The 25,334-nt window shown below is 39.2% G+C and overlaps 2 protein-coding genes across 6 annotated transcripts in view; both read left to right on the forward strand.

The window, feature by feature from the left end:
- Positions 1 to 20,329, forward strand: part of LOC140732138 (polycystin-1-like protein 1) — a 181,529-nt gene extending 161,200 nt beyond the window's left edge. The window contains exons 56-61 of the mRNA XM_073054354.1: positions 107 to 241; positions 2,458 to 2,688; positions 8,959 to 9,123; positions 13,874 to 14,035; positions 15,160 to 15,305; positions 16,955 to 20,329. Coding sequence (XP_072910455.1) covers positions 107 to 241; positions 2,458 to 2,688; positions 8,959 to 9,123; positions 13,874 to 14,035; positions 15,160 to 15,305; positions 16,955 to 17,678 — 1,563 coding nt within the window. The 3' untranslated portion in view covers positions 17,679 to 20,329. The remainder of the gene's footprint in view (positions 1 to 106; positions 242 to 2,457; positions 2,689 to 8,958; positions 9,124 to 13,873; positions 14,036 to 15,159; positions 15,306 to 16,954) is intronic.
- A 3,039-nt stretch (positions 20,330 to 23,368) lies between these two features.
- LOC140732139 (tensin-3-like) overlaps positions 23,369 to 25,334 on the forward strand; it is a 434,552-nt gene continuing 432,586 nt past the window's right edge. Inside the window, exon 1 of one of the 5 annotated variants that reach the window (XM_073054363.1) lies at positions 23,369 to 23,850. In XM_073054363.1, coding sequence (XP_072910464.1) covers positions 23,668 to 23,850 — 183 coding nt within the window. In that variant the 5' untranslated portion in view covers positions 23,369 to 23,667. The remainder of the gene's footprint in view (positions 23,851 to 25,334) is intronic. The other 4 variants (XR_012099994.1, XM_073054356.1, XM_073054355.1 and 1 more) reach the window with 4 other exon arrangements.

The raw sequence follows: 25,334 nt of genomic DNA on the forward strand, positions 1-25,334 counted from the left end.
TTCCCACACACATCATTCCTTGCAGGGACATCTGTCAGACCAGTTCTACCGGACAAAAGAAAATAGTAGGATTTACAATAATCTGAAATCTTTATTTTATTCTCAGGTGAAGCGTTTTCTTCATGGGTTGCTTGTGTTCCTGCTTTTAATAAAGAGCATCCATTTATTACGCGTTAACAAGATTATGGCACCCTGTGCAACAATGCTGTGGCTGTCCTATTCCAATTTGATGGTACCAGTGGTAAGGAGCACTTTTATTTTTGACAAAACTTAGTTCAAGTTGCACAAAACCAAGCCGAAGCTCAAATCAACATGTTGGTACATTTCTGATGTCCTTAGATTTTCCTTGAGACTCCTAGCCTTCCTGCTTTCTATCCCCTAACCATAGATCTGTCCTTGCAACTTTGATTTTAGTCAGTTCTTCAGAGTCACACATGCCAGGCTGTGTTCCAGTTCTGCAGTGGCTGATAAACCAGTGAGGATACAAAAGACAACAGATGCTTGAACCTGCAGAAACACATGAAATGCTGGAGAAATAGGCGGCTGACTGACTCACAGAGTTCCACCAGCATCTTGTGGGATCCTCAGGCTTTGTAATAGTTGGGATAGGAGGTACGACAGGGCAGATGAGTAGGACTCTTCATGTCATTTACAGAGTTTCTGTATGGACCCAGGAAATGGACTCTGGTTTCTCAAAGCCATCCCAAACAGTCCTCCTCCATTTTCAGCAGGCCTGGGTCAGTGAATTCTATGAGTCATAGGGCACGTTCAACTTCCTCAAGGAAGTTCTAAGTATATTCATAATCTTTTTCCTGTCCATCGAATACTCTGTTATTTTTCTTTGAATATTCAGTTAAGGGGTGTCAGTTGTTCAACAACACCTTGTATAGTGGGTAAAGAGAAGGACATTCCCTGTTAGATTCTTCATGCAAAGCCTAAGTCACAATGCTACAATACCACAAGATGCAATTTTTTTGACTGCTGTGGTGCAAAAGAAACCATTATCCATTGACTTCTGGAAAGTGAGCTTTCCAGGAAACGGTGTCAAGGCTCATCCCATTGAGTTTCATAATGTACGATTCTGAGCTCTGCATGTTGTTCCCAAGGACACCCTACTGAGGCAAGCAATGCCAGATGATAGGAAAGGACTGTCTTGATGAAAACTGGGCTCTGATCCTCCCAAGATCTGGTGATTATCCACAACCACATATTGCAGATGACTATGTATTAAGACTGAATCTTAGTGCAGCTACCACAAAGCTTGGCTACAGTTCAGGGCTGACCTGCCACTGTACACTTAAGGAAATAGAACACTTGCAGAAATCCTTCAGACTTCTTGTTCTTGGAAGATAAGTGAAAGAAAAAAATATACTAATGTAGCATGAATATACAAGTCATGCAAGTATATGCCCTGTGCTGTGGATTGTGACGTACAAGTATCTTGTTCTGTAATGGGTTGACAAAAGACTGCAGATGCTGAAAAATGGAACAACAGCAAAAATCTGCTGGGGGATCTCAGCGGGTTGAACAGTATCAGATGCGGGGTTATGATCCAAATTGTCGGGGGAAAGGAATTTCTCACAGCTGCAGATCGACCCACCGATTGTTTGTTGCTCATTTATTATGTATTTGCAGTGCTTATTAATGAAGTAAAATTTGAAAAAAGTTGACTTGCACTTAGTTGAGGGACCTTTGGGAATATTGGATTTCCTTGAGTACAGCCAGCAGCAGCAATGTCTGTTTCTAAGCCAAGCGAGCCACTTGGATGTGTGCCTATCATCAACTGCCTGTGAAGTATTTTAAAAACCATAAGACATTTACAGGAGTTGGAAAGTATTAAATTCTGAAAGCCAAGGAACAAACTGTTAACTTCACTAATGATTTTTAAACAAATATTACAGTGTATTTGAGTTGCTTTTGCACTTTTTAAATTAAATTTTCTCTCTTTCATACCTGCCATCATAAGCACCGCTGCATAAGTGTTCTTGTATAATATTTTTTAATGTGTCAGCTCCTGATCCCTTAGTTTCCTGTGAAATGTTTTCAGAGATCATAATAGTGGCAAAAGAGATTGTTCCAGGCATTGTAATTGAGTGCGGTCCTATTGCAACATCATCCTGTGACAGGAAACAAGTACTACAAAGGATGTTCTTTGTTGAACATTGCCAGGATATCCATCTTATTGGATTGATTTAACTATTTCTTCAATTTTCACTTTCAACAAATTGCATTCATTTTAAGTCAGTAGTATTACATGATTTGCTATCAGTTTCTTGGTGGGCAACATCCTAACTAAAACTAGTTTGCAACAACGTGCAGTGGGGTAAACTGGAGTGTAGAGTTCAGCCAACGTTCATTTACATTTCTTAAATTACAGCCTTATTAGTCTGAGCAAAACTTTTAAGCTTGTCAAATGCATGCAAACACCTTGCATTGTTTTTGTGCCTCTGTTTACAGTTATGTGGGATTGTAGTCATCGTGGCCTACTCCTGCCTGGGGAATTTGCTGTTCCTTTCAGAATCCTATTCATTCAGTACTGTAGTGAGAGCTTTTCAGACATTGCTAATGTACTTCATGGGTACCAGTGAAATGAGAACATTTTCAACTCTCTACAAGTTAAACCAGCTGTCCATTGCTGTCTATTATGGGACATTCTTTTTTGCCATGACCATACTATGGACTGGATTGGTAAGTACCTTGAGGTATTTCTTCATGTTAATGTTCTTGATGTTAAACAAGTCCTGTTATGTTTTATAATGTGTATACACTCATATTTAAAAATACACGTTGGTGCAATTTTATTAACTATACAATGAGCAGTGAATTAACTTAGGGGTACATAAGCAAGAGGTCAAGACCAGCATATTGGAAAACTTCATTTCAGCCTGCAGAAGGGAATAGAGAAATGAAGAGAAAAGAGATGCAGTGGAGAGAGAGTGGAATTTTTTTTAAACCAAAGGCTCCAAGAGCAGTCAATTGTAAACCACTGAGAACTTGCACTGAGGTGAAAAGATGATTGAAATCAGAGATGAATTTGTTGCCATATGACTGAAATGTATCAAAGGCACAAGTGGTTAAAAATACTCCCAGTTTGGTTTTATTAGTACATTTCAACAAATTCATCTTTGGTTCCATTTTAAATGTGCAAATATAGTTGTATTTATTCATTATACTTAACATTTCAAACTGTATGTACATAGCTTCAAAATCAAAACTTCACAACTCTAATAAAATGCCGACTGCAACAACGTTTATCGATAGACTCTCACGTTGCTGCCTATTCTGGGAATAATTCAGGGCAGTCTGTTACGTTGCTGCCTATTCTGTGAATAATTCAGGGCAGTCTGTTATGTTGCTGCCTGTTTCACACTCCAACAATTATTTCCACAAATTTAACCTTATGTTATCTTCCTCCCATTTTGTAATTCAAATTTTTATTATTATTTATTCTTATTTTACAAAGCAGCACAGCATATCATAGAGCAGACACAGTACAGCATATTTACACAGCCATCCCATGACAGGAAAACATATAAAACTAAGAAACAGAAAAAAACTTATAATTTAAGTTTAACTTAACATACAATCAAAATTGATCCCACACTCTTACACTTTTCCCTCACTGTTAATTCTTCCCAACGTGTTCATATGATGAAATCTTAACCATTTCCTCAGTCCATTCCCTCACAGTGCGACATCTGGGTTTCTTCCAGTTTTGCAATATAATTCTTGCAGCTGTGATGAGACCCACCTTTAAAACAGTAAATGTGTCATTGTTTACATTAGGTATAATTGTCCTATCACCCAGGAGACAAAGCCGTGGACACAAGGGCAGTGTAGGACCCGACCAAGTCCCCAACAAATCAAGAACTTTACACCAAAATGGATGAACCATGGAACACTCCCAAATCATGTGAAAATATGTGCCCACTTCATTTTTACATTTACAGCATAAACAATCCCCGTTTGAGTCTAGTTGGTGTCCAATAATATGTGTACTATCTTATACTGAATAAATTTCCCTCTCTGTAACCTGCAGTAGAGTTAATTTCAGCACTTACAAACAGGAGAAAACCACAGGATTATTGTGAATTGAGAGAATACCTTGCATTTCTGCTTTGTCCTTCTAACTCTTCACAAAGCCAATCTGACAACTCTCCGGATGTCTCATTTTCCTGGTGGCATGGTAGCGTAGTGGTTAGCACAACACTTTACAGTACCAGTGACCTGGGTTCAATTTCCACCACTGTCTGTAAGGAGTTTGTACATTGTCTCCATGACCACATGGGTTTCCTCCAGTCCAAAGACCTAACAGTTGGTAGGTTAATTGGTCCTTGTAAATTGTTCCATGATTAGGTTTAAATCAGGGATTGCTGGGCAGTACACTCGAAGGTCCGGAAGGGCCTTTTCCGTGCTGTGTTACAATTAAAAAAATAATTAATTAATTGACTTTCTTGCTTTTGCTAAAATATCAGCAATTGTCAAAAAACTTCATGTTGGGCATTTGAAGAAATTCCACTGCATTTTTTGTACTATGCAGTGTCAGTGAGTGATCCAAGGACACATTGTTTGCTGCAGCGTGAGGAGAGAAATTGCAGAGTTTTGGCAGTTGGGATGACCTCAATCAAATAAACAGGATAACAGCAAAATTGGAGTCACCACAATAGGGATCAAAGTTGTGAGGATCTTTGTAGTGATAACAGTTCAGGAGACCTGATAAAGGATTAGGATCTGACAGTGCAAAAAGAACTCACAGGCCTGCACTGCTTCCTGCTAACCTTTCTTCTATTATTCACTATTGGCAAGGTCTCTCCTGTTCTCATCTTTCCTTCAAGTACTTCAACAACTTTCACCACTGACTGCCCTCACTAAGATTGTACTTTTCTGCAACTCTGTAGTTAGGACAGTGTTGCAAGAACGAGGACGAACCCAAGTGCAGGACACAGGCACAGCTGCAGAGCCAGAGTCATGGGGCATTAGCACTATTGCAAACAGGGAATCAGTATCCAGGAGAGTCTTTACACAGAGACAAGGTTTACGAAGAGTATCCAGGAAATGATGCGGAGCTTAGAACTGACAGCCCTAAGGAATCGGGAAACAAGGCCTACTCACACGAGAGTCAACTGCCAAAGTGTGGCTGTGATGCCCAAGTTTTATCCTATGTTTGCTAATGGGAACCAGGTGTGCTGTAATTAGTGGAACTGGGAATGATTGGAAATCAGACGAGGGGATTAAGGCCCAATTAAGGAGGTAATACCAAGATGGGGAATTGCCAGGTGGGACCATGACAGACAGAGCTGGAAGCACTTTGCTTCAGGTAAATCATTGGAAAAATCCAGAACACACTTAGAATTTAGAACAGTACAAGCCCTTGAACCTACAATATTGTGCCGACCCTTTGACTTAATCTTCAATCGATCTAACCCTTCCCTCCCATGTAACCCTCTTCTTCTAAAATCCATGTGACTTCTAAGAATCTCTTAAGTGCCCCTAATGTATCTGCCTACACAACCACTCCCAGAGGCATGTTGCATGCACTTACCACTCTATGTAAAAAAAAAACACCCCACCCCATACTTTTTCCCAATCAGCTTAAAATTGTGCCCCTTCATAATAGTCACTTCCACTGTAGGAGTCGGTCTTTGGCTATCCACTCTCTTTGCCTCGAATCCCTTGAATCAGAATCTGCTCTCTTATCACTGACTTAAACGGCAAAGGTGTTTTTCTGTAGTAGTAGCACAGTGGAAAGATGTAGAATTCCTGTAAATTACAAAAAGTTGTTATTGTGGCAAACACCCTATTACTAATGAGAATGATGAACTGTTGGTTGAAGAAGCTAACTGGTGAAAGACAGAATTGGGCTGTGAAATTAAAAGGTCTAAACTATATGTTTCCGTACGAGCATCTCATTTTCAGGGGATGTGGTGGTGAGCCACCTGCTTGAACTGGGAGATCTAGTATATAACTTACTTAATGACAAGTGATAGTGATGACACCAAAAGGTTTTTGAGAGGGGCGGATGGGAAAGCAGTTACTCTGGGTTTTGGCTTCATTGTTTTGAAGTAAAACCAGTTTATAGAGCCAGAAACAACAATACAGCACAGATCCAGGCTCTTTGACCCAATAAGTTCATGCCAACCATGGTGCTCACCCACCTCACATTGATTTCCTGTGTCCAGCCCATTTTCCTTTGGACCCACCTTTCCATGTACCTATCCAAGTGCTTTTTAAATGATATTATACCTGCCTTCACCACTTCTGGCAGCTGTTCCATAAACTCACATCGAAGTCCTTTTTGCCCTTCAAGTCCTTTTTAAATCTTACTGTTCTGCCTAGTTTTGAAATCCCCTATCCTGGGGAAAGACTGTACCATCCACTTTATTTATGTCATCTTCATTTTAAACGTTTCTGTAAGATTACCTCTAATTTTCCTACATTCCAGAGAATGGAGACCTAACCTGACCAACCACTCCCTGTGACTCAGGCCCTCTCGTCCTGGTAACATCATCATAAATCATTTCTGCACTCTTTCCAGTTTAACCCTGTTCTTTCCCATAACAGGGTGACCAAAACCATATACACTGCTCCAAGTATAGCTCACTAACATGTACAGCTGCAAAATAATGTCCCCAGTATACTAAATACCTTTATCATCACACTATTTGTGACACCAATTTCAATGAAGTAAGCATTTGTGCTTTTAGTTCCCTCTGTGCTATTAAAATTCCTACTGCCCTACCATTTGTCATACAAGCCCTACTTCTACACTGGTTTGACTTCACACAATGCATCACCTCACACTTTTCACACTTGTATTAAAATTCACCTGCCATTCCTCAGCACACTTCCCTTACTGATCAAAATCGCGCTGTGGGATCAACACTTCCTAATTGAGTAATCTGCAGACTTACTGATCGAGGCTTATGCATTCATTTCCAAATCAGATATAATCAATAAACTACAAGGGTCCCAGCACCAAACCCTTGGCGCACCACCAGTTGTCAGCCTCCATTTTGAGAGACAATCTTCCACCACCCTCTGTTTCCTACCTCCAAGCCAATTTCCAATCCACTTATCTAGCTCTCTCTGGATTCCATAGGACCTAACATTCCAGACCAGCCTTTCACATAGGACCTTGAAGATTTTGCTAAAGTCTAAACAGAAAACATCCACTGCCCTACTCTCATCTATCTTTTTGGTTGTTTCTTTAAAAAAACTCAGGATTTGTCAAATGTGACATCCCAAGCGGAAAACCATGCTGATTCCCAACCAGATTCTGTTTATCCAAATGCTGGTAGATCCTGTCCTTCAGAAATCCCTTAAAAAATATCTCCACTAGTGATGTCGGGCTGACTGGCCTGTAGCTTCTTGGTTTGTCCTTGATGTCCTTTTCAAACTATAAAGCAACATAAGTCACCTTTCAGTATTTGGGAACTTCGATGTTGCCGAACGATGAAACAAATACCTCCACAAGGTCCACCCCTAATCTCCCGTAAACTCTGAGGATGTAGTCTGTCCACCTTAATGTGCTGCAAGGCTGCAAATGCCTCCTCCATGATCATATGAACGTTTCCCCAAACACCACTAATTAACCTTATTTCTTGAGCCACCCTGATTTTCTCCTCAGTAAGCAAAATAGGAATAGTCATTGAAAATCTAACCCTGCTGCTGCAACTCAAGACGTAGGGAGCCCCGCTGTTCTTTAAGGGAGCCTTCCCGCTCCCTCACCATCTTCTCACTCGGAGTATCGCGATAGAGCCTCTTGAGAATTTTTTTTAACCTTACCTGCCAGATCCATCTTCTACCCTCTCTTTTTCCTGATTTCCCTCTTACTTGTATTCTAAAGTCATCAAGAGTGTCACTCATCCTCAATGAGTATCACACCCTTCAAACAGATTCACCTAACCATCTCCTTGTAGTGCCCAATTCCCCCAAATTTAGCCCTGCCCCGATGTAGGACCTTGACCTATGGATCTCTCCTGTCCTTTGCCATCACTATCTTAAAGTTAATCAAATTATGGTCAATAGTGCCAAATTGCTCCAGCAGCTTGTCCTGCCTGGTTCTCCAAGGTCTAGTGTTGCATCCTCTCATCTATATTAAATTAAACTATTGAATTATATGCTGACTCCTGGACACATTTCGTAAATTCCAGTCTGTCCATGTCCAATCAATACTGGGGAAATTACATCTCCAACTAACGCAATCCTTAATTCTTACAATTACGAGTAATCTCTCTACACAACTGCTCCTCACGTTCCTGCTGACTGTTGAGGGGTTGGTGGTGTCTACAATACAGGTCTGCTCGAGTAACCCTCCCCTCCTTCCTGTGTTCTACCCATTTGGCTTCACTGGATGATTCCTCCAAGAATCATTAACCCTAAATACTGCTGTTACACCCTCCCATGTTACACCATTTCCTCACTTACCTGTACCTGTGAAGCCTGTAGTATTTGTGTATGAGAGTAAGGAACTGCCAGGCCTGCCTTTCTCTCAGCCTGTTTGCTCCTGTGGCTGTAACCCCTGTTCTCAGAGCCAATCCACGCCGAGTTCATCCACTTGCCTGCTAAACTTGAAGCATTGCATTCAATGCTGTTTAACTGAGTATTCCTCCCCTTACTTTGCTGGCTCCAGCTCTGAGTTCCATAATGTGCATTTCTTGAGTTTTATGATCTTGGCCATTCCTACTGATCCCAGACTTTGGCAACACATTTACAAGTTCTTCCATACCCTATGATGAAGGATGTTCCCAGTTGATAAAGAATACCATTCTGCAATATTAAAAACCAATGTCCAATTCAAGGTTTCATTGTATGATTTCTCAGTGACCCTCTGAGTAAGTTAATGTCCCTCATAATTTTGGATAAGGCCATTGACTCACTGTGAACAATGCAAGAAAGATCTCCTATTTCAGGATGAGAGTTTATTTGGAGATTAAGTTCCTTTGTCTTTTGTTTAAGTTTATAGGGATTCTTACCTCAATGGCAGAAGAAGCAAAGAAATCATCACGGAGTAAGCATTTAGTGACGCTCACTGATGTCGCAGATTATGCTCAGGAGAAGATCATGACTTTCACTGGAAGGAACAGACATGTAGAGGCAGATCATATTTCAACACAAGGAAATGTAATTACCATTCATATTATACTAAGAAATTTTCTTGGTATCAGAGTTAAAGTGAAATACATGGTGATGAAGGGCAGGGGTAGTGAAACTATGGCACGTGTGCCCAAGATGACACATGCAAAAATTTTGCTGGCACACAGCATGCAGTGCTGCCACTTGATGCTTTAAACCCTAAATGAAAGATACAACCCTAAAAAAAGATACAGCTCAATTTGGAGGCAAAAATTTGTCAACGTGAGAGCTGGAACTAGAAACTGTGGAAAGAGATCGGTTAGTGACTGGATCAAAGCATAAAAATCCAGACAATGACTTTTTGAAACTCTGGAATTCCTTTCTTGAAGCTTGTGACTGTCTAAAAGATCTTCAGTGGCAATATGAACAGTATTTTCACTGACATATTCATGTGAGTCACTCTTTTCAGTGATGAACTTGGTTAAGTCTAACTACAGGAGTAACTTACTGATGAAACTAGTGCTAAGTACACAGCTCTTAAAAGATTCAAATACAAGCTGGATGTAAAATATTTGACATCGTAAGTGCAGCACCAGAAATCTTACTGAGAAAAATGGTGTTTCTCTCCCTTTCCTTGAAACTTAATGAGTTTGCACCAAGGCTTATAATTTCTCATTCTTATTTCTCATGCTATATATGAGGTACAATAACAATACTATATAGAACATAGAACACAGAAATCTACAGCACATTACAGGTCCTTCGGCCCAAAATGTTGTGCCGACCATGTAACCTACTGTAGAGACTGCCTAGAATTTCCCTAGCGCATCATTTTAGTGCATTCTCTATTTTCTAAGCTCCATGTACCTATCTCTTAAAATACCCTATTGTATCCACTTCCACCACCACCACTGGCAGTGCATTCCTTGCACCCACCACTCTTTGTGAAAAACTTACCTCTGACATCCTCTTTGTACCTACTTCCAAGCACCTTAAAACTATGCCCCCTTTTGTTAGCCATTTCATCCCCGGGAAAAAGCCTCTGGCTATCCACACAATCAATGCCACGCATCATCTTATACACCTCTATCAGGTGACCTCTCATCCTCCATCGCTCTAATGAGAAAAGGCCAAGTTCACTCAACCTATTCTCATAAGGCATTCTCCAATCCAATATAGAAATGATGTAATTTTTCAGTTGTCTTTCAATGATTAAGTTTTGAACAGGTCTTCTGAAATGTTTAATTTATTTCAGTCTTCTACTTTTACTAATAGTGAAACAAAGAATAAATATACAGAAGCAACAGGTCTCACCCTTTTTCCTTAAAAAGCTCCATGATTCATTAATCAACTATAATCTCTGCTGAAATTTACCATGGCGCATGAGATAATTTTTTTTAGAAGATTATTGCCAATTTGGACACAATTTCAAAAAGGTTCACAATCCCTGATGTAGGGTGTTGAAGCTCTGATTCACTTTAGCCTTCACTGATAGCTTCTGTCTTGTCATTCTTAATCCCAGATCTTCAGAATAGAACCAGAAAAAAAGTAGCGTGATGGAAGGGTTGGCAGAAAGCCATCTACCCTTTTAGCTGGGGATGGTGCAAGTGCCGAGGGATTTATCAAAAGGTAGAAGGGGAAGATTCCTTAAAAGCCACACTCTTCAGAAACAAAAACTAACTTAAACTTGAAAATGGGAAATCAGAACTTGACAATGATCTTACTTGTAGCATGAAATTGGAATTACGATTAACATGCTTTTTCTTCAACATTAACACTCTTTTCCCACCATGTGAACTTCCTGAAAGAGTATGGATAAACTTTGGTGACAACATGCATATACAGTATATTGCTCCTTTCATGTAAAGCTTCGGAGGAATAATCAAAAACTGATGAAGAGAACAAACGAGTTATTACTGAGGAGTTTGAGAGTGTGAGGCTGAAGATGTGGCCAACAACATAAAAAAAAGTCATAGGAAGGGAAAGATCAGAAATCGGGGAGGACTGTAGAGCAGGAAGAGGGAACAGAAAGAGATAGAGGATTATTTACAGAATAATTTAAGTACAAGGATCATAATTTTAAGGGAGGAGGCCCAACTTTTACCTGGCCACACCTGGCAGGGCTTTGTGTGGGGCAAGTTTTCACTACATTCTTGATTGAGTTTCTCGAGGAGGCGACAACAGATATTGATGAAGGTGGAACTGTGCATGTTATCTACATGGATTTTTGGTAAGGTGTTTGCCTTACTAAAATCCATAGTGTATTAGCTGTTTAGTTTCAGAATTTTATTGCCCATAGAAGATGCAGGGTTGATGGAACTTATTCTGGCTGGAGATCGGTGTTCCATAGGGATGTGTATTGGGACCTCTACTGTTTGTGAAAGATATATGTGTGTGTGTATGTGTATATATGTTTGTGTGTATACTTTGCAAATTTGCAAATGATATGAAGATTTTGTGGATAGTGTAGAAGATTGTCAAAGGATATGATGGAATCTAGACCAGTTGTGGAGTTTAACCTGGCCACATGTGAAGATTTGTGAGATCAAACGTAAAATGACAGAACACTGTTATTTGCAAGATCCTTAACAATGTTGATGCTCAGAAGGATCTTGGGTTCCAATTCTATAGGTCCCTGAAAGTTGCTGCACAGGTTAATAGGGTGTTAAAGTTGGCATATTGCATACTTGCTTTTATTAGCTGAGGAACTGAGTTCAGGAGTTGGGAGTTACATTGCAGCTTTATAAAACTCTAGAATATTGCATTCTATTTTGGTTGCCCCATTATAGGAAGGGCCTGGAAGCTTTGGAAAGGGCAAAAGGATGTTTAACAGGACACTGCATGGATTGGAGGGTATGTGAGATAAGGAGAAGTGGATATACTCGGGTTGTTTCCTCTGGAGTTGCAGAGGCTGAATGGAGACCTGATATAGGTTTATAAAGTGATGAGAGGAATAGAGAGAGTAAATGGCTAGTATCTATTTCCCAGGATTTAAATATCTAATACCAAGGAGAATGTATTTAAGGTGGGGTTAGAGGTGTAGGGGGAGTTCAAGGGGTGTGCCAGCAAGTGTTATTTTTTACACAGAGAGTGGAATGTTCTACCAGAGGTGGCAAATGCCATGGAGGTGTTCAAGTGGCTTTTATATCAGCATATGAATGTACGGGAATGGAAGATATGGGCTTTGTGTAAGCAGAAGGGATTAGTTCAGTTGGACATTTCATTACTAATTTAATTAGTTCAGCATAATATTTTGGGCTGAAGGGCCTGTTCCTGTGCTGTTCTATATTTCATTTTGAATGGGGTGTTACAATTGTTTTAAAAACAAGAGGAGATAGTACAGCATTAAAGAAATAATATTTAGCATGAAAAAGGTCATGGAAAGCCATTGATTTTTACATATTAATTCAGTCTTGTTCTCCACAGATGGGGCCTGATGTGTTATGCATGGCTAAGCAGATTATTACTTTGCCACCCTGTTCCCATTTTATTTTGTTTCAGTCCATTAACATTGAAAACAAAGTTCCTTTCCCTTTTCTAGATGTCCTGATGGTAAAGACAGTTTCACAGGCTCTATTTTATTAATGCTGTTCCACACATGTTTAAAAGTGCTGAAGGTTTAACTAATAACTGTTTTATGCTGGCGATCTTCCCACAACATGAGCAATGAAAAGGGCCTTCTCCAAAGGATGAGGTTTAGTTGTAGCCATAAATCTTGATTTGGTGTCTGATTTTACTAAGTTAGCATATTTCAGCGAATGCGTTGGTAGAAGAGCAACTTAAAGAAATTGTTCACATTCCTACTGAGGAAATGCAGATACGTGAAACAGGACAGTAATTGTTTCTTGCATGAAACTGGGCTAGTGTGAAAGCTTCCCCTGTAAGTCTTGACATATAAAATGTTGATATTATGTTCAGTAAAGTGCAGTGGATTGTAAGTTCTCATGAATGAGTAATCATTTTGAATTAGTCCATTGTTTTTAAATAGGAATTTAGACACTTTCTTGTTCAACCATTTTACATGAATGAGATTACTCCTGAGTATCAGAAAAGGAAATGATTTTCCTGCTCAAGTGAAAATAGTATTATGAGAGTAGGCAAGTGGAACAGCCTCATCTGTTAAGTAGTTTCAATAGGATGAAACAGAAGTACATTTGATTTTTAAAATATATTTTAATTTGATTTATTGAAGGTTCAATGGATGTTAATAGTTCTTTCATCCATGTTCCCAATGGAGGACAAATTTTAAACACTTTTGATATATAAGTGTTATTTATGAAGTAATCCCTCATCTGGAATATGTTGCTTCAATGAAAATATTGTTTAGTTTAGATTAACAACATGAAATTTAGTTAATTAGGGTATTTGAATATTTAAATTGGGGTAAATAAGTTGGAGCAACCTGCGTGCATTAGTACCCATCTGTTGAGTTACATCTCTCAGCCAAATCTCAACAGGAAACTCCAGGCAGATATGGTCATTCAGATGCAGGAGATCTTTTAAGGAGAGGCAATGAAGTACTTCATTTTGAAGAAGATACAACTGACAATATGAAACCTGCTTTAGAAAAGTTAACAGAAAAAACAGGTGCAAAGCAGTGAAATTTGAATAAACGATGACTCTTGGGAAGTGCTGTTTGAGAATATCAATGAAAGAGTTAGTGCAAAATTTTGAAAATAGAGATGCATATTTTTAAAATTTTGCTTATGTGGCCTTGAATAACAGGTAACTGTCCCAAAAGTAATATAAGTGACATTACACTAGAATATATTTGAACACATCTTTCTTCTTCCTTCAGAACTTTTATTTGGACGAATTTGAAAACTTGATGGATGAGTTGTTGTTCCGACTCAATGCTCTGTCGAACAGTCTTCATCACTCTCTCCCGGCAAAGCCACGTTATCTGGAGGACAGTCCTTATGAATTAGCTCCTGGTTATTACTACAATCAAGAATCAGGGGTAAGAAATCAAAAACTAGAATACATAAATACTGAATAAACATTTTGAGAGCTCCATTAATTTTGAGTTAATTTCTTAATTATTCATCTAGATTAAGTTTATCTAAAATAATCAGATTGACAAAACAATATTTGTTTTGCTGTTTCAATTTTATGCCATAGGTGTTGAAACATGAATTGTTTTTGAATAGAAGAATATGTTGACCTGGGCTATAAATCAGAATCAGGTTTAATATCACTGACATATGTCATGAAATTTGTTGTTCTGTGGCAGCAGTACATTGCAATACATAATAATTATTTAAAAATCTATAAATTACGGTAAGGAAAAAATTAAGTTTAGTGCAAAAAGAGCAAAAAAGTAAGGGGGTTCATTATCCATGCAGAAATCTGATGGAGGAGGGGAAGAAGCTGTTCCTGAAACATTGAGTGCACGTCTTCAGGCACTTGTACCTCCTCCTTGATGGTAGCAATGAGAAGACAGCATGTCCTGGGTGATGGTTGTCCTCAATGATGGATGCCACCTTCTTGAGGCATTGCCTTTTGAAGGTGTCCTCATTGCTGGGGAGGTTAGTGCCCATGATGGAGCTGGCTGAGTTTACAAATTGTAGAAAGTTGTGAGAGTCTTTGCTGTTGACCTGCCAAGTCTTCTCAAACTGCTTATGAAGTATAGCTACTATCTTGCCTACTTTGTAATTGCACCAATATGTGAGGGCCAGGATAGATTTTCAGAGATGTTGATATGAGGAACTAGGAACTGGTCACCCTCTCCATTGCTAATAGCTCAATGACTTCTCCTTCCTGAAGTCCACAATCAATTCCTTGGACATGTTGAGGTTGAGTGCAAAGTTGTTGTTGCAACACAACCCAACCAGCTGATCTACCCTGTTTCTGTACACCTTGACACCAATGCATTGGATGGTAAATAGTATCAACAATAATTGTGGAATATTGGGGAGCAGTCCATCTACCTGACCTTCAGCAGAATATAAATTTAAAATGGATCACATGTCAGAACATGATTTTTTTCATTCAAGTTTACATGAAATATCTACATTCAAGACATTTGCTAATCTCTTACAATATGCAAAAATACTTTAAACAGGTAATTATTTTCTGTCATAGGCTCACACATTTCATGAAAATCATCTGGAGCATAAAGTTTACAAACTTGAAGAACTATTCAGGAACAATCTGCAGATATATGAACTCTTAATACCAGGAAAAGAACACAGTTCTGATTCAGACATTGCAAATATCAAAATGTTAAGGTAAAGTGACTGTTAATATGTGTAAATGAGGAGGTGTTACTGTGTTATCCTAAAGCAAAATAGTGCTCAAAAGCCCCTTAGCATGTGTGCCAAATGGAAATACATACATATCTATATATATCTTAAATTGTTTTTATTTTTCTTGAGAGGTTTGGGTGACAATCCTAGTCTGGAAAACCACTTTGGTTGTTCAGTAATTTGGTTATTTAAAGTACTGCCAATAACTCCTTCCAGGTAGGTTTTTTAGGACAGAAATTTGAGAACTCCTGTCAGAAGCGTGCTCTATCTCTGAAGCACACAAATAGGGTGCTAAGTGCCTTGCTCCAAGGTCATCCATATAAATCACCCTCCCTAGATTCTGTGTCTTCTACCTGGACAATCAAGTGCACTTGTAGTTCTACTTTCCAGAGAAGATTTTGATATACCCTTAAATTTTCTGTTGAAAATAATTTAGCCACTGCCTTCAAAAAATCTATCATGCAAAACTAATACAGTCAGGTAATAGTTTAGAAAATAGCATTTTTACAGTAATATTCTCATATTAAAATTGTTCTGTGGTATGTCAAAGAGCAGTTGATTGGTGGAAAATGATTAATACAGCTGTAAATGAGTTTAATCATAAAATGTAAGCATCACATGTGAACTCTCAGTTCTAAATGATGAAACTGAAGTTAAAGAAATATACAGAACTACTTATTAGCTATAATGGGGTTCTCCTGGTGAGTGGTAGCTTCAACTGAGGGTTCTTGCATAGACATCAACAACATTGATAGACCAACAGTCCAGAGTCCAGGTCCAATGATGGGGCAAGTTATTGAAATCCCAACATAGCAGCTGGTTAGTTAAATATATCGATATGGAATGAAGCTTGTGTGCATTGTTTGGCAATCCATCTGGTTCACTAACCTCTCTGTCCTTTAGCTAGTTAGTCCTGGTTAACAGCTACTTTTTCAAAGGGTCTAGCATGTCACTCAGTTTAATGACAATCACCGATATCTGACAATGCCAGCAAGTTAACCTTCAACTCATGAAAATATGAAGAAAAACATGTAAAAGATCACAAAATGTGTATGTAGCTTCTGCTTGAAATTCCATTGTTTTATGTGATTTCTTTGGCAGTCATAGGCAAATTATACTGAGAAAATAGCAGAAATTTCATGCCAGGATATTCCACAATGCCACTTACCCTAACCACTTTGCACCATGCTGTTTTTTTCCCCAAAATCATTTCATTCTTGTTACTGTTCAAATATCCATGCATACAACAGACGATACATCCACTTTAATTGTGCATTCATGTTTTCAGAAAATGTAAGTTGTCAAGTTTCAACAGTTTTTTTACAACCCCATGCTCATATTCAGTTTTGCACATTTCTTTTTAGATTTGTGAAATGAACATTTTCATTTAATTTTTCAAACTTACCTTTTTTGACTTTTAGTTCTTCAAGATTCACTATTATGATTATAACCAATCAGGAAAAGAAAGATTCAAATAGCCCCCAGTAAATCCATCCTGGCTTGAGGCCCAGTCATGGTCTCCTTTACCATGATCCTAATTGGAGAGACACATGGATGCTGTCAATTAAGTTCCAAACAATGATCTTTTCTCTTCGTGCTTTTCTGACCCATTGACTGCTTTCTAATTTTAGGTCCAAGCTTGAATTAGAGACCCTTCATCAACTTCAGATCTCCCAAGAAAATATGTTCCGAACATCTGAGAGTGCTCAAAGTGACCCTGGATCAATCCACCCCCAGAAAAGTGCTGATGCCGATTCCTCCGTTCCACAGGATGACTTCTCATTCGCAAATGATAATGCTATAAAGACAATCCCCTGCAGTGCTTCAGATCCACCAGAAACATTCGGCAATGTGCCCACCCAGAATCAGCAGTCAGTAGAGTCTTTGAGTGAAGAACATTACAATCTTGCGAAACTGGGAGACACTCTGCCCCATGTCTTGTGTGGAATTAAATGTCCAGAAAAGCAGGCAGCACAGACACGAATGCTTGAGAGCAGACTGACTGGTCAGCAGCGTGGTTCCTCTGCCAGCACATCAGGAAAGAATCGTAAACAGCTTAAACGTTCACACACCACGGTTATTCAGATTCTTGACAACACCAAAGACTTAACAGTTCCGGCATTTAAAGTTTCACAGCCAACTACCTGTGATTCTTCAGTATCATGCCTTGGAAGCCAAGTTGTCCAATCAAACTCCACACATCAATCCCTGTCTCATCAAGTCAAGGTGCCAGAAAGAGAGTCTGAAATTCCAGAGAATTCTACAAGTGTAGTGTGGTCTTCAAGCAGCAAAGGAGAACAGGATGACACTGTAGATATGTCTAACCTTCCAGGATCCATAAAGCAGTGTTGGTGACTGAATATTTATTACCGTACTAAAATCAAAGGAAGCTCATCCACTCATTTCCTCTATTATTCCGATGAATCCTAATTTCAAATCTGTTCCTGTGCTTTTTTCTATCTTCATATTTAATCAGGCACATGAAATACACTAATGAAATCAAGAGTGAAGGAAATCTGCAATATTTTCCTTGAAATTCTTCCTTGTCAGATGAAACTACGACTGCATTCCTCAAAAAGGTTAATGCGTTTGTCAATATAATGTATAATATGGAGCCTTGCTTCAGAAATTAATACGTCATTCTTGTTTAACAGTTCTGTGCATTTTGGGAGCATTTAGGAATGCAATAGGGAGAAATTAGTCTTTGATCATTGGTGCTAAAAAGGTATGAGAGTATCAGCTGTTGATTGTACTGATGGCTGTTGTTTCCATTCCAGTTAATGGGACCAAACAAGAAAAGTAACCACAACTGGTGGTTGATACTTAGGCTCCTGTTTGGTGACAGTGAGAGAGACAAATCGATTTTTCTTGCTCATTCAATCCCAAACTATGTACGGTATGATATCAATCCTCAGTACAACATCTTTTTTCCCTCTAGGACTTTGTTCTTGGAATATTCACAGTCTTTGTCTGCAGTGGTTAACTGGAGGGAAGAAACAGAAAACAGGAGCAGACAATCCAGCTCTTTGGGCTCTCTCCACCATTGAAAAGCCCATGGCTGATTTATCTGCCCTCCTATTTCACTCCCACAGATACTTGCTAAATGCATCTGCCTTCCTGAAATTTTTACTTCAGCCAGAGCCTTGCATTATCATGCTAAAAGAACTCACTTCCTTTCAAATCCTAGTACTATTTCTTGCCTCACTTTCCACTGATCAATTATCATCTCATTCCACATTGTTAGTTTACTCTCAATGAAACTCTCATCACCCTCACCATTGCTCCATGGCATAGCCAACATTGCAGTGGTGTTCTTCCATTCCTATATTCTACCAAAGCTGACCGCAAATTATAACCTATCCATCCACATCCTTGCCCTCCTTTTGCCTACTGCCTCCAATAGCTGACCAGAGGATTTGATGGGAGCTGGTGAATCTAAAGTGAGTATGGGAAGGGACTTTTGTGACTTCAGTGGGTGTGCTGGAAACAGACCCTACTGACTTTATAAGGAACATGGGAACAACGCACAGTGACATTAAAGTGAGAATGGGAGGCCAGATGCAGAACCATCAGGATTTCTGAACAATAGGATCATAGATTATCAGAGTATAAAAATCCAAATGCTTTCACGTTAAAACTGAAAACTCTTCAATAGGCCACAAATAACAAATTCTGGCAGCAATTTTACTACCATTCAATGTTTACATAGAGTTATGTATATTTCTGAAAAGAGATTTTAATGGATAAGTACAATGCATGATTTTGTAAAGATTATTCAATCAAAAACAGTGTAAATATCATATAAATAAGGAATTCATACTAAAATATGACCATCCAGAATTTAGTCACAGCAAATACTTTATTCATTCTGTAAATACTGTAGCTGACTTTAGGTGCTTTACTGTTACATATAATATGTAAACAATGTGTATATAGTGGATTGTAAAATATTTATTAAACTTTCCAGTTTTGTGCTGAGCTTTAGTTTGATCATATCTACTTTGGATAGGGAACAAAAATTTTTGGCCAGTATTTGGACAATTGTGCACGTTCAGTGGAAGGAAATGTTACCTACACACTATGTTTTTAAACAAGGGAAAACACCAGGGAAGAAATAAAAATAAAAATATTTTTTTAAATTCTCTAACAATGATGTCTCTTCCATTATTACATTGCCATGTATGATGTGCAAGCCAATGGCTTCTGGTTGAATGGCATTTTAACTTTCCTTCCCACTCCCATACTGACTTTTCAAATTCCGCTGGGGGAGCTACAACTCAAAAGTATGAATATTGAGTTTTCCAATTTCAGCTAACCCATATATCCTGTTTTCCTCTGTCACATATTCAATTGTCCACTGCATTGTCTCTTGCCTTTGTTTATCTTTTCCACAACCCCCACCTCTACTTCATTCCTTCTGCCCATCATTACCACTCCATCCCCTTCCCCCAGAATCTAGTTTCACCAATCACCTGTCAGCCTCTTTCCTACCATTCCCTTGTACACTAAGTACTGGCCATTCTTTCCACTTCTGTCTACAGCTTTTGTCTCCATGGATGTTGCTGGACCCAGTGAGCTCTTACCGTCCTCTGGTTTTCCTCATCTACAGTCTCTTACGTATTCTTAACAATCCTGATTTTCCTTTCATAAACCAATCCAATTATCTTTCCAAAGTGTTCCATTATTATAACTTTCATTATTGGTTTCAGTATTTTCACTGGTACTGATATGAAGCTCTCAGTAGCTCTTTATTTTCCCTCTTCCATCTTCCCACCTCCCCAAACATTTTGACTTGTATTTGCTACCTTCCAATCCACTGGAGCAATTCCAAAGTCTATAGAAATTTGGAATATTATAATTAGAACATTTTCTTTTTGACAGCTACCTCTTTCAGAAGTCTTGGCTGTTCACCGTAGGGATTATTTTCAGCAATTTATCCAACACATTTTTGATAAACTTAATACTTACTTTTGTTCAGTTTCTCATATTTTTGGAAAATTTTCCATGAAGACAGATGCATAGTACTGATGAAGTCCTGAAATGTCAACTCAGTTTTTCTTTCCGCAGATGCTGTCTGATCTGCGGAGCATTCCCAGTACTTTCTACTTCGTAATATTTGTGGTTGTTTCATTCTTATGTCATTTATTATTCACATCTGTCTGTAACAATGACAATTCACATCATATTTTAAATTATTTGTTGATTTTATATAACTTAATGACTCCTTATTTTGAACCATTTTGGAGTGAATTCACTTCCCATGTTTCATAAATGTTGCTTTTCTCATTTGCTGTAGATAAATAGTTAAGAACAGTTCAGTAGTACAGCTTGTAGAACTGCAGCTACTGATGTTCAGCAACTTCCAATACTGATTTTTGGTCAAAATGTAGAATCTGTATGTTCTTCCTGGTTCAGCGTGGGTTTCTCCAGGAGCTCTGGTTTCCTCTCAAAGTCATGCAGGTTGGCAGGTGAATTAGCTACAGTAAGTTGATCCTAATGTGTATGAGTGTGAGAAAATTCGGGGACGTTGATGGGAATGTGGGAGAATACACAAGATTAATGTAAATAGTTGCTTGATGGTCAGTAGAAACTCCCTGAGTTTCTGGGCAGAGGGTCTTGTTTCCCATTTCTGTGACTCTGGGACTTACTGCCTTTTTTTTCGTTAGTATTCCATAAATGTTTCTTTCAAATAATTCAAAAGCGATCATTCAATATTTATCACAACTGGAATTTAAACAACCATTTTCTCTTCATTGTTACTATGACTCTTTTTAGAGAAACTTCGTTGGTGTATTGTTTCATGCAGTTTGCGCAAGAGCAAGTTGGTTTAATACCACTATATATGCCCACCCTACTATTTATATTCAATGATACAAACCATAAGGAAAAGTATGAAAAAGTACTGTCATTTAAACTAGGTTTCAAAATTAAAACTTCTTTGCTGCTATATTTTCTGTGATAATTTTTAAACTGTCAGTACCACTTGCCATTCTGAAACTCCCATCACAGCAAAACCATGTGCCTTATTTCCTGAAGAACTGAAAGCGAAGAATTGTTTCTCTATTGTTTTTGTGGAAAACTCCCAGATGTGATTAAATGAAAGGTCAGTCTGTTTGGTGAAGCTCAGCAGCCAAGTCTCTGAAGTCAGAGCAACAGCAGGGTCTAGGTGAAAAAACTGATCAGATAAAGAAAGGAGAAAAGGAAGGCCTGGAGTCAGTGCACAGGAAACTTGACAATGACAGGTCACTGGAGACTTAACACACACACGATTATCACATTAGTGCTATTTTGCTAAATAATGTTAATTAAAAGGTATAGTTGTGTGGACCAAATGAGAGAAAGCAGTTCCATTAAGCAAGTATATTCACTGGATACTTAAATAAAATGTTATATCTGTAGATGTTGAATTTTGACCAGCTTGCATATTGAATATGGCTGAATTTTGTGTTAAAACCATATCAGGTTCTCAGCAAAAAATATAAAAGCTGCCCAAAGTCCACTTCAGGTTGGCATTAGGGTGGTTTACACCTCGAAACACATGCTAAAATAGGACTTGGTGATTCGCAATGGAAATTCACCAAGTCTTATATATTTCCAACACTTACATGAGCAGTGTTCAGAGATGGGCTTCAGTTCTTCCCAGAGGCATGCTCCTCAGAGCGGCACACACACCTCGGCTGCTGGACAGCAACAGTAGTTGCTGGAAAGTGAGACACCGAGAAGTCTTAGAGACCTACCAACATTGGCCAGAGGACTTCAGATATCCAGTCTTTCCTATCTGTTTCAAAGGTGGCCAATACCAATGCAACCTGTAACACTGATTCAGTGTTTACTCTTCACAGATGCTGCTTGACCTCCTGTCTAGTTATAACACCTTGGCACATACAAATGCCTGGTTTAATTTTGTGTCCGGCATGAATTCAGCTAGAAATGATCTTGAGTGTGATCGACTTTGGGCGAAACTGATACTTGAAGTTGTGCGTAGAGGACATCACTCATAAGTAACAACAGCTTGGGGTTAAATCAGACCATGTTTTATAGCTGGTTTGTAGTGCGTATTTACTATCTCCGTAAGTTTATTATGCTATTTTAAAAAACAATCCAGGAAAGGCACAACTTACCGAAATGTATCTCAGTTATTTTTTAAAAAAATATTATGACCCATAATCCAATAAATAATTTTCACCAGTATTGTAGCACTAAAAATCACCTGGAAATTGCACTGTCAAGAGTGACAGCCATGAGTTCAAATTCTGTTAAGGAACTGGCCCAAAATCTAGGCTGACACTCAAAGTGGATTAACGACTCCTCTGCCATCCGATTTCTGAACAGACAATGAACCAATCCATGAACACTCTTTTCACATTATTTTGATGTTTCTTAGTATAATTTATAGTATTTTAATGTATTACACTAAACTGCTACCACGTAGAAAAGATGACGCACGTTAGCGATATTTTGCTTGATTTACAGAAGGTGCTGGACCATTGGGGGGTTCACTGCAGCGAGATATTGTCCTCAATGCTCCGGCTCCCTTCAGTGATTTTAAAAGGCTCTCAGGATATTTCAACGTATCCCTGAACTGACTTTACTGAAGCTGGTTCATCTAGTTATGATCACGTTGCTGTCTGTGGGAAGTTGGAGTGGAGAAACTTGCCGTGGTGATTTAGCTGTGACTGGATTTAGTACTCCTTAGGGAAGCGCTTTGGGCTCGTGATGCCTTGTGATTCTGTATAGCTATTATGTAAAAGCTACTCCTATGCTTTTATTTTCTTCCATTTTTCCACCCACTTTACCCCTGGGCCAGTTTCCCCCCTCTCTCTAGAAAGCATTAAAGTTGCCAAAGCCAGACAATAGGAGTTAGGGCTGTAGGAGGCATGCAAGGTCCATGTGCCAATTCTATGTTGTAGTCCGTCGGGTCACATTTGATCTCTCTATCCACCTGCTGTGCCCCGGCACACCAGCTGAAAGCCAGAAAAGAGAAAGAGGGGGGCAAACTACAGCACGGAGAGTCAGTGTGAAACCAGAGCCCCCTCCCCCTTGGCTTCTCTAGTTTCCTGTTTGCCCGCGGTTTGCGCCGATCCCCGCAGGGCTGCTCCTCGGGTATTGTGTGTCCGGCACTCGAGCGTTCCATGAAACACCTCCACCCCACCCCAAGATTTGGCCAGACTGTAGAGAACCAAAGGGAATACAGCTTCGCTCGGTGCCGTGAAATGCGCCCGAGTGCAGCTCTCCAGCGACTGGCTCTGCCGAGGGTTGTAGGGAGTTTTCTTTGGGCAGGAGAGGAGCCGCCGCTGTAATCTCGGCCGGGAGCAGCAGCTGAAACTGACCGAGCGACTGAGCAATGGAGGAGTCCTCCTCGCCCCCCGGCAGCCGGCGCGTCGCCTGCCCCTCTTGCCCGCTGCTTTTCCGCACTTTGGAGGAAATGCATTTCCATAGTAAACTCTTTCACCAATTTCACCCAAGTGGCAGCCTGGAACAGGATATCGTGTTCGAACATCCAACAGAATTACCTCCAATCATCGTGGTAAGTTTTATCCCCCACTTTCTTACCGGACCATTTAATCATGTAAGTACCCCAGAGTATTACAAAACAACAACCGAGTTGTAGCCATTAATTCTATATTGTACCCCGGTTAAAACTTTAGAACTTTTCCTAACTGCTATCCGCCTGTTGATAACGAAGCCTTATTTTAGCATTGCAACTTGGTAACACGCTTTACCTGTCATGTGGTACAAAACAGTACCAGGGTTTTCAGCTGTTTCGTGGGCAGTTAGTGGGCGTTAAACTCAATACGAAATCTATTAAATACTTCGAGAGAGGATGACGGTATACGACATTTTGGGGGCACATTAAGGCCTATAAAGTGATTTGGCAACGGACACACCCCCTATAATGGCCTCCAATCCTGCAGAACAGTGAAATGAATTGAAGATTAATTTCACTCCTGTGAGTGAAAATCAAAGCACATCGAAAGGTGCTCTCCAGGACTCCTCTACCCCCCTTCAGTCTTGATTCCGAGGTATACAATCACTGGAGATGGGATGGGGTAGTTGGAGGTGGAAGATCATGTGATTAAGATCTCCAGTTAGCAACTCTAGATAATTTTTGCTGGATCTCTAGTACTTTGTATATTTGGTATTGTTTTTCAGTGTTGTTACACAGGTAGTTTATGCCTGTCTTTATGTATCATCATTCACAGGCTATTGGAAACAAAACAGATGTTTAACTAATGAGATATGTTTAACTCCTATGACCTTACCTAAATATTGGATCACTTTTCTGGGGAATAGTTTCAATAATTTAGTCGCTAATTTATTGCTGTTCATTGAACCTACGGGAACACACCTTTCAATTCATTTAAACTTCTTGTCATTCTATAATTAGTCAACTTTTAAATCCAGGCTCCTGTCATAGCTGTGTATTCTTTACTGTCCTCGTCTAACAACAGCTTAGTCATCTAGGATAATTGACAAAACAATTAGGATATGAAATTGATTTTGACAAAGCACATATTGCTTTTATGTGAATGAGTTTCATACTTCTCGCGTTGCCTTTGTGAAGAAGGACATAATGTCTCCTTGTACTATATGCATTGAGGACAAATTTGTAAGAACCTCATTTGTTTCTTTAAAAATCATGAGATTTAAAAGCCTCAATGATCTCTCCCTAAGCTTTCTCTGTTCTCAGACTTAAAGCCTCATTGAAAACAAGTTTTCATTTAAATTTGGCTCACAGAACCCCAATAGCATCTTGGTGAATCTACACCATATTCTTTGTAAAGTGTAGTGCCAGAGAGTATACATCACTACAGGTGTGACTGAATGGAAACCAAGGTTTGTCATGTTCTATTTTTCCCCAGTCACCTGAACCAACTTCCATTTTTGTCCCTTTTCTTTGAATAACTGATTGCTATCTTTCTGAGCCTTCTGTAAATGTAATGCTGGGGCCTCATGATTAATCAATTTAATTTCTTTTGATTTTTTTTGCGATACTAGATGATTATGGAT

The sequence above is a fragment of the Hemitrygon akajei genome, chromosome 8, assembly GCF_048418815.1.
Source record: "Hemitrygon akajei chromosome 8, sHemAka1.3, whole genome shotgun sequence".
Lineage (NCBI taxonomy): Eukaryota > Metazoa > Chordata > Chondrichthyes > Myliobatiformes > Dasyatidae > Hemitrygon > Hemitrygon akajei.